The 9,398-nt window shown below is 48.3% G+C and overlaps 1 protein-coding gene across 2 annotated transcripts; it reads left to right on the top strand.

Moving 5' to 3' along the window:
• Positions 1-1,115: 1,115 nt before the first annotated feature.
• Positions 1,116-4,737, top strand: KCNS2 (potassium voltage-gated channel modifier subfamily S member 2). 2 transcript variants are annotated; one of them, XM_040087151.1, is made up of 2 exons: positions 1,116-1,326; positions 2,936-4,737. In XM_040087151.1, exons 1-2 carry the CDS (start codon positions 1,259-1,261, stop codon positions 4,404-4,406), a joined length of 1,539 nt encoding a protein of 512 aa, XP_039943085.1. In that variant the 5' UTR covers positions 1,116-1,258; the 3' UTR covers positions 4,407-4,737. The 2 variants fall into 2 exon arrangements, with proteins under 2 accessions (XP_039943085.1, XP_039943095.1); XM_040087161.1 differs by having other exon boundaries at positions 1,236-1,354.
• Positions 4,738-9,398: the final 4,661 nt, after the last annotated feature.

Here is a 9,398-nt window from a genome sequence, read left to right as displayed (position 1 = left end):
ATCGTGGTGGTTTTCCGGTCCTGTGTCCTGCCACCCCTTTCCCCAGGCACTAAAAGCCGGTACAATCAGAGCTCCCCAGTGAGCGGTTTGCCAGCAGAGCCCTGAGAGGAGGCGGCTGTCACAAACTAACACGGCAGCTACGCTGCCACTGGGAAGCAGGAGAGCCTCTGGACACGAAACACCGCTCTTACAGGGAAGCGGGCAGGTCGCCACTGCATTTGCAAAGCCTCCTCCCTTCTGTGTGCAGTCTCTGCCTCCTGCGTGCCGCTTCCCAGCAGGGGAAGAGCTGGAGGGACCGGACTGAGAGGAGCAGCGCTTTCCCTAGCCGGGAGAGCAGCCTGGTGTCCGTAATTCCGTGTGGATTCAGCGTCCCCTGGGATGTCACCAGACACGCAGTCACGCATGCTGGGACACAGAGCCCTGACCCAGGGCATCTGTAGGAAAGGGAGGCAGGAGGCACTCACCAGCAGGAGAGTACAGCAAGAGCACACACCACCCAAGAAAAGGCGAGCAGGGAGACCATCTGTAGCAGCACTGAAGCATGGATCGTCTGAAGCATCCCCGTGGTACTGAGGGTGCCGTGGGTCCCCGCACACCGCTGTGGGGGTGTCCCCAGAGGCCTGGAGTCTTTGGCCACACAATGCACCAGCCTTGGTGGGATACGGTGGGGCGATCACTACACCCCAGGTAGGAAAGCTCAGCAGGCTCTTGGAGACCTGGCCAGTGGCCTTCACCAGGACCTTGCCCCACTCCATGTCTGCACTCGGTTTCCTGGGCTCTTAAAGGGCTGATCTTTAATACCGGGCGTTCCTTGCAAATAGCTGGACTTGGAAGTTACAAACTCTGTTCCCCATCAAGGCTTTGAGGAACAAGCCGAAGGTGATGCATAGGGCTGGGCGTGCTCAGGGCTCTGACAGGGCTGGGGGAAGCAAGAGAGGAATCTTCATCCCTCTGCACACCCCAAACACTACAAAGCACTGACAGCAGTCCATTTCCAGGAGCCGGGCTTCAGATGCGTGGGACCACGAGTGAGAGGCGGTCCCGAGGCAGCTGGCAGGCGACGTGGGTTATCCCAGCATAAAGCACCTGTCTCGGAGCTCTGCACAGCCGGCCCTGCTCAGGGCGAGGTCAGGTGCGCAGGGATTGCCACGATCAGGCTTCTCCCCGAGAAACCCGGCCTCACCTCGGGCTCAGCAACAGAGGGGAGATTCCTTCCCATCCGCCTGCAGCGTGGGCAGGGACACTGCCATCGCTGACCATGTCGCTGGACGCTATTCCATGTGCTAGCACGAGAAGTCTGCCCACCAAGAGCAGCAGCGTGAGGAGGTCAGCTCTCCCACCCGCCCTGCTCGAGGTGCCGCCGTTCACCATTATCCCTCCCGAAATGGCTGGCAGGGCTGTGTGAGGAGGTCGGGGGTTCCCAGCCGGCGCCTGAGGGGGCGGCGAGCAGCTCCAACACGCAGCTCCGCTCCCCTCACACCAAATCGCTCTGACAAGCGTCCCCGTCCTTCCCACTGTCACTGTCCGCAGGGATCCTGCCCACAGCGAGGACCCGCGGGTGCCATGGGCGGGGGGCAGCGGCACCCGCTCCCCCGCTGCCTTCCCGGCGGGGTGAGGGGGACAGGGGCGGGGGACGCCCCTCGCCAGAGGGTCCGCGGGTGCTCGGAGCCGCTGCGGCCGTGCGTGGGCGTCCCGCGTCCCCCCTCGGGAGGTTGTGCCGCTCGGAGCCGGCGTGAAGCAGGATCGAGGCGGGGAGGAAACCCGAGTTTGCGGCGCCGCTGCCGCCGGTGCGCGGGGACAAGAGCGAGCGAGCGGAGGCACCTCCGGCACACCGGCTCCGCCGGGCCGCCCCTGCGCAGCCCCCGGCCCCCCCACCCACCCGCCCCGATCGCTGCCGGCGGGGCCGGGCCGGGCCGGGCCGGGCCGGGCCGGGCAGGGGGAGGTGGGAGCGGCGGGGGCGGGCGGCAGCCGCGGGGGTCGTCGCCATGACGAGCGGGCGTGCCGCCGCCTCCCGCCGCTGAGCGGGGCGGCCGCTGTCCCTTCAGCACCGCGCCGGCCGGCGGGGCCGTCCTGCCCTGCCCTGCCCTGCCCTGCCCTGCCCTGCCCTGCCCGGCCCGGCCCTGCCCTGCCCTGCCCGGCCCGGCAGCCCCCTGGCACCAGCAGCCCTCCGGCACCGGCATCCCCCGGAACCAGCAGCCGCCCGGCAGCAGCCCCGCGCCGGCCACCGGCAGCCCCGGGCAGCGAGGCGAGCCCTGGCGGCCCCCGCGGGCGGCGGCGATGGCGGGCGGGGGCCGGGGGCAGCAGGGCGCGCCGGAGGGGGGCCGCGGCCGCTGAGGCAGCAGGTAGGGCGGGCGCGGAGAGCCGCGGGGCCGGGCGGGGCGGGTTCCCCGCGGGTCGGAGCGGGGCTCCGGCCCCCGAGGCGCGGCGTGGGACGGGAGCTCGGGCGGCGGCGGGGGCTCTCGTGTGGAGGGGCCGGGAGCGGCGGGAGGGAATGAAAGGTCCGCGCGGCCCCGGAGGCACAAAGGCCGTGAGCATCGGGGCGTCGGTGGGAGCGACAGCCGCAGCCCAGGTGAAGGGCGAGGGGAGGGACAGGAGCCTGCAGCGGGAACAAAGGAGCCTCCCTCAAGGTTTTCAGTGGGAGGTGAGAGAAAAGAAAAGGGGAAAAGGGGGAGCAACGGGGGCAGAGGAGGAAAAAGGGAGGGAAAGCGAGTGAACGGGGGGAAAAGAGAGAAAAGGGGAAAAGAGGGGAGAGACAAAGGAGAGAAGGAAAGAAGGGAAGAAAGAGAAAGAGAGAGAAAGAGGATAAAATGAAATAGAGAAAGAAGAAATAAAAAGGAAAGAGAAAGAAACAAAGAGAGAGAGAAAGAAAGCATCAATGGATGAACGTGCTGTAGATTTGTTCATTCTGCCAACTTTCTGTGTAATTGTATCCTAGGTTTTCATTCCCTACCCACCTTTGGAAGGAGCTCACTATGACAGGGCAGAGTCTGAGGACTTTATCTGAAGCGAATTTTGAAGACAATGAAATCAGCATCAACGTTGGAGGCTTTAAGAAAAAGATGAGATCCAACACATTATTAAGGTTCCCTGAGACCAGGCTGGGCAAATTGCTGAGCTGCCACTCAAAGGAGTCGATACTGGAGCTTTGTGATGACTATGATGACACCAAGAATGAATTTTATTTTGATAGGAACCCCGAGCTCTTTCCTTACGTGCTACATTTTTATAACACTGGCAAGCTCCATGTGATGGGTGAACTCTGTGTGTTTTCTTTCAGCCAGGAGATTGAATACTGGGGAATCAATGAATTCTTTATAGACTCCTGCTGCAGTTATAGCTACCATGGGAGGAAAATGGAGCCAGACCAAGAGAAATGGGAGGAACAAAGTGACCAGGAAAGTACGACATCTTCTTTTGATGAGATTTTGGCATTCTACAACGATGCCTCTAAATTTGACAAACAGCCCTTTGGAAACATCAGGAGGCAGCTCTGGCTTGCTTTGGATAATCCTGGGTACTCAGTTTTAAGCCGCATCTTCAGTGTGCTTTCAATAGTGGTGGTGCTGGGCTCCATTGTGACCATGTGCCTGAACAGCCTCCCAGACTTTCAGATTGTTGATAGCAATGGGAACCCTGAGGAAGACCCTCGCTTTGAAATCGTGGAACATTTTGGTATTGCATGGTTCACTTTTGAACTGGTGGCGAGATTTGCAGTAGCTCCTGACTTTTTAAAATTTTTCAAGCATGCCCTGAATTTGATTGACCTTATGTCTATACTTCCATTTTATATTACATTAATTGTCAACTTGGTGGTGGAAAGTAGTCCGACTTTAGCAAATTTAGGCAGAGTTGCACAAGTCCTGAGACTCATGAGGATCTTCCGCATATTAAAGCTTGCTAGACACTCCACAGGTCTCAGGTCTCTCGGAGCCACCCTGAAGTATAGCTACAGAGAGGTAGGGCTTCTTCTTCTCTACCTCTCTGTTGGCATTTCCATTTTCTCAGTAGTGGCTTACACCATTGAGAAAGAAGAGAATGAGGAGTTAGCCACTATCCCTGCTTGTTGGTGGTGGGCCACTGTTAGCATGACCACAGTTGGCTACGGGGATGTGGTGCCAGGGAGCACTGCTGGCAAATTGACGGCATCTGCATGCATCCTAGCTGGTATCCTAGTGGTAGTGCTTCCCATTACACTCATCTTTAATAAATTCTCCCACTTCTATAGGCGTCAGAAGCAGTTAGAGAGTGCCATGAGAAGCTGTGATTTTGGTGATGGCATGAAAGAAGTTCCATCTGTCAACTTAAGGGACTACTATGCTTATAAAGTCAAATCCCTTATGGCCAGTCTGACCAATATGAGCAGGAGTACCCCCAGTGAGTTGAGTCTGAATGATTCACTGCATTAGTGTACAAGTCTGACAGCAGTTTGCATGAGAGCTATCAAGAGCTATGTTTATAAATGTTTTTCTATTTGTCTCTTTTTTTTTCCCTAGAAGATAGTGTTGCTGACACTGCACTTTGCACTTGAGAAACTAAAGACATTTCTATTACAAGTTAACAGTTTGCACATTTTCATCCAGTTTCATAAGTACTAAATGCTGACTTTTCCATACAAGTGTTACCACTTCCATGACATTAGTGCTAGTGCTATAGTGATGATCTTTTCTCATCTGAGCAGAGAAAGGAATGTACCCAAGTGGAATAAAAATTCTCAGCTGCAACACGAGTAATGAAAAAGTCACCTATACTGGTGTCTGTACTAGTATAGGACTTCCCATGCATTTTACAACAGTTTGAAACAGCCACCTGTGAGTCATTTACACAGGAACACTTTTACCTATATTGCAGACCAGTAATTCTGATCATCACTTGCCTGAAAACACCTTTAAGTTTGCTTACTCTTGAGTATGTGTGTTAAAATCTGGGTGTTTTTGTTCTGAAATGTTATGTGTAGTAATATTTTTCAGAATCTCTTGGGCATGGACCTTCCTCTGTTTCCAAGATTAGATCAATACTGAGCTCTCTGAAGAAGGCCACCCCTCATTTTCAGATAGCTACACATTCAAAGACTGCATTCCCACAAGTGACTCTAGGTATGGAGGCCCATAAAGAGCTCTCAGGATCCCATTTCCAGAAGGGATCTGCTCACAGCTCGGTCCCAGTGCAGCTGCAAATGCGTTGTATCAGTCCATGAAAATGGCTTTGAGTTTAGACACGTGAAGATGTGGGCTTTAAGCAATTAGAAGTGCCAATGAAAAACTTGGATTTGATTAATGAAGTGAAATATTCCCACATGAACAGTACAGGCAGCATTTTAGGAATTGACATTCATATACTGCAAAAAGACTAATTATAAAGATGCCATATGTGATGCTGAGATATAAAATCTAATTTTATCAGTAAAGCTTGAAAGCAGGTGTTGATGACAGACAATTCCATTAAAATTTCTGCCAAGGAATCTCTAAGCAAAAACCCATTTTCACTCAGAAAGAAAATCTCAGTTTACAGCTAAGGGAGAGTATAAGGGCCTAAGAAGGGAACAGATAAAGAGCTTGATACTGCACTATCTGTGGGTAGATCCTCCTACCTACTTCTGTGATGTCAATTTAAATCCTTTCAAGGGCTGGCATGTACTTGTTTAAAAAAGAAAACCATGAGAGAACAGATCATATGCGATTTCAAGGGTAATAATGAATCTGAATAGAATTGTTTTTTGAGTGCTCTGTCTCCTCCCTTACACAATTGTACAGAGATCAAACCCTTGCAGTCAACAGGCAGAAGCCACTGCTTCCCTCTTTTTACTTCTGTGCTAGAAAACAAACTACTGGCACTCAGTGGGCAGAACAGCATTTCTCTTCAGATCCTACTGCTCTTCCATCTTATTCATTACATATAATGTTCCAATTAATTTTTTTGTTAGTTTTACTTGTGAAAACTAGAGAGGTGCAGAAATTAAGTTCAAGCTAGTTAGAAGAGAAATTAAAATACTAAAGGTGAAATTGTCTTGTTTGGATTGGGTCAACTTGACTGGGTTTTTAAGTCATGGCATGGGGTGGGTCAACCGACAAAATAAAGCAAATATGGTATGAATAGGTAATTGCCTCATTTAGGGTACCAGAGGTAGCAGCTTGATCTGGATCTTTTGACTCTGTATCAGCTCCACCTAAAAAACAGAAAGCTGAGCACCCAGGACGGGATTTCTGTTTGCCCAGTGATCAGTGACAGTGTAGACAGTGTGAAATAACTTCGCCTCCCACCCCATTTCCATTGAACACCCTCCCCTCCCATCAGTTAGTAGCTGATCTAGGCAATGAAGTGTGAGGGGAAAAGGTCCTTTCTGACCTTACCAACTTTGAACACAGCCTGCACAAGAAGTCAATGCCTGCATAATCAGCCAATTGGCCAGCCAATTGCTTGCTGTCCCTGAAATTGGAAGTGCCATATACATGGTACTGAAGGTAGACCTAGATAACCTCAATCTGGTGTCCAAACCTGAAACACTTTGCTAAGGCTTACACTTCTGGACAATTCAGGGCTGGTTCAATTCAATTCAATTTATGCTTACTCCCTGGCATAAATTCAATACTCCTGTCCCTGATTCATGCTGCGCGTGTGTAAACTACGACACACCCACTAACAGCTACCTAACACACGGAGCAGTGTGAAGTCACATGTTGAACTGAAATACCAAAAAAGAAACAAGGGCAGGAAGAGGTGGGCATGGGCAGCACATGCTGCAAGGGTGGCAAATTCTCTCCCTAATGCAAGGGACACTGCAAACTGTGTTGTTTGGGGCTTTTTGGGAACTCAGTTCAAATCAGTGGTTTTATTTCAGTTTCACTAACAGTAGATTTACAGAGCTGAAAACTAGGGACTTTCAGAGCAGTTGTTTGGTGAGACCTGTAGACTTGCCAAAGAGCCACAAATTCACTCAGCTGTTGCTAGTTTAACATTGCAAAGCTTGGATTTAACTTTGCAACACATCATTTCAATTACCTATAGCTTATCTTATGTTCTAGATTTATTAGTATTTGTAGGGCTGATGCTCTGTCACTTCTGCAAGTATTGACTGGAATGTGTCCAAATTGCATTTTACTAAAGAAAGTGAAATACCCAAGGAATTCCAACTTTTATTGTACTGGTTGAAAGGAATTTTCGTTATTGCATTTTTATAAAAGTGCTTTTGATCAAAGACACTAAATAAATAAAGTACTGAAATTTAAGATGTTCTTATTATAATGACAATCACTTTACACAGTGCACAGGAATTTCTTTCATAAACTTAACTAATTCCATGTTAGAAGTAGTCACATTTTTGCTCCCCCCTCCTCCTAAAGACTATTCCAGAGCTGTGCTGCTCTCCAAGGCTTGCACAACTTTTAGCACAATTTTATTAACGGCTGCTTTATACCAGTATTTTTTTTCTTTTGCCAACACTGTTCTTTAGTTTAAATATTTCATTTTCCTCTTAGTGTATTTATAGACAGCAACCATATGGCTTTACACACGTATTTTCACAGGTTTATACCTCTCCTTCCTTTTAGTTTTCTTTTTGCATGTCCTGTTCCCCTGACCATGCTAGGGGATGTAGCCCTTTTTTTGCATTACTTCTGCTTAGATTTATTATGTTTGAGCATTGGACAGTATTGTACAGCAGTTTTAATATTTTCTTATGTCTAACATATTTTTTCACTGAGCAGAATAACAATTTAGTGATTTAAGTAATGTTGCTGTCTTAGCTGCCCCAAAATATCTAGGTAAGGAAGAATAGGCACACCTTTCCTGCCATTTTATGAAGCAAAGTCTATTCTAGGGCTCCGTGCAGTAAGTGCTGAGAAAACCAATCTCTCATTAAATAAAAGCTACAGGGAAATGTTTACATTACACTTTGAAGAAAAAATGCAATCTCTCCAAAGCCTCACAGGGGAGAAGAGATGGGGTATTTTTTGCATAGTCAGTGCTTTTGCCAGACTTCCTCACTCACTGTTGTGCGAGGGCAGGGCATCTGCACTTCCATAAACCACTGGGTCAGAACGGAAGGATGAGAGGATTAATTTGCCACTTTTTCCAGAACTGGAAAATTTCTGTGGTCAGAAATGTCCATAGCATGGAGGTGCAGTTCACTGAAGAACATCTGCCTGTGACAGTCACCTTTGTGGCACCAGTGAAAATGCTGTGCCTTCTCTCTTTTGTCTGAGAGCTTAGTATTGTTTAAATGAGAGTTGTGGTAATATTTCAAATGAGGTAACTTGCTTTATTGCCAGAAATAAACTGTTAAAGAATCTGGATTTCTAGTACAAATCTAGGCTATTATGAGAGTCAGAGATGCCCTTGAGAAGCAATATGTTACATTATGTTCCTGAGATGTAAAATCTATATATAGATTGTGATTAAGCTTTTTATGTATGTTCAGATTTTGTATTATTGCCTGGTTTATTACTCATTTACTTTCATCAGTTGCTAATTCTCTCTTTCCCTGCAGACTTTCCATTTTGAAAACAGATTGGATTTTCCTCCCATGTTATATAGAGCATGGGCTACTTCACATTGCAAACTTAAAAACAAAAACTTTGCATTTAGTTTTCCAAATTTAATACCTCCAGTATTTGTACCTTTTTGTATAGCACTTTGCAAGACTGCAGGGAACTTCTGTATCTGGTGCTCTTTATACTGTGTGTCTTGTCCCAGTAGTGTGTAACGCACTCAAGAACTCAGTTTTGTGTCACAAAATGAAAATTAAATGCATAAAAAATTATCTTTCACCAGGGATCTAGAACTGATTTAAGTTTTAGGACATTCTGAGTATATATTATAATCAAAGAAAAGCCTGGGCCTCATTGTGAAGATAAGCTTTTTTAAACATGCACATCACGCTAGATTTCTATTCTTAGAAATACTCTTAATTGGTGATTGTGGTGGGGAACCCACATTTTTCAGTTGAACAAACAGTACAAGCTTCTTGGTCTCTACCTGACAGATTAGGGACTAAACAACATACCACCAGCATTTGTAGGCACTAAATCAACTTGACACGACCTTTCATCTCTTCCAAAATAACCCCCATCCCTAGAGGCCCCAGCTGTGCACATATAAGCAGCAGAAAGCCCCTGGAGTAACTGTTCCTGCTGTGCTGGTTATCCATTTCCTCCCACAATACTCCTGACTTTAATATACCTTTGATGGTGCTTTCAAACAACATTCAATCCAAGGCATCACTCATATCCCTTGGTGAGGTGCTGTGCCAGAACTATTCTTTTCTCATTATGTTATTCTTATTTTCTTTTCCAATTTATGCACCTGGCTTCCCATTAAGTTACACCAGAAATTAATTTGATCTCCTGCAACTAACTTTTAAGTTCCACACTATTCAGACAGGGTGAAAGAATGTTCCCACCTGA

This window comes from Hirundo rustica, chromosome 1, assembly GCF_015227805.2.
Source record: "Hirundo rustica isolate bHirRus1 chromosome 1, bHirRus1.pri.v3, whole genome shotgun sequence".
Lineage (NCBI taxonomy): Eukaryota > Metazoa > Chordata > Aves > Passeriformes > Hirundinidae > Hirundo > Hirundo rustica.
Note: the sequence above shows the minus strand (reverse complement) of the source record. Positions and strands in the feature narration are given on the sequence as shown.

What these genes read in the sequence shown, in the direction of transcription:
- KCNS2 (XM_040087151.1), top strand. Translation starts at nt 1,259, where the DNA reads ATGTCGCTGGACGCTATTCCATGTGCTAGCACGAGAAGTCTGCCCACC. An exon ending in AAGAGCAGCAGCGTGAGGAG is followed by an intron (nt 1,327 to 2,935) that starts GTCAGCTCTCCC and finishes ATTGTATCCTAG; the next exon opens with GTTTTCATTCCCTACCCACC.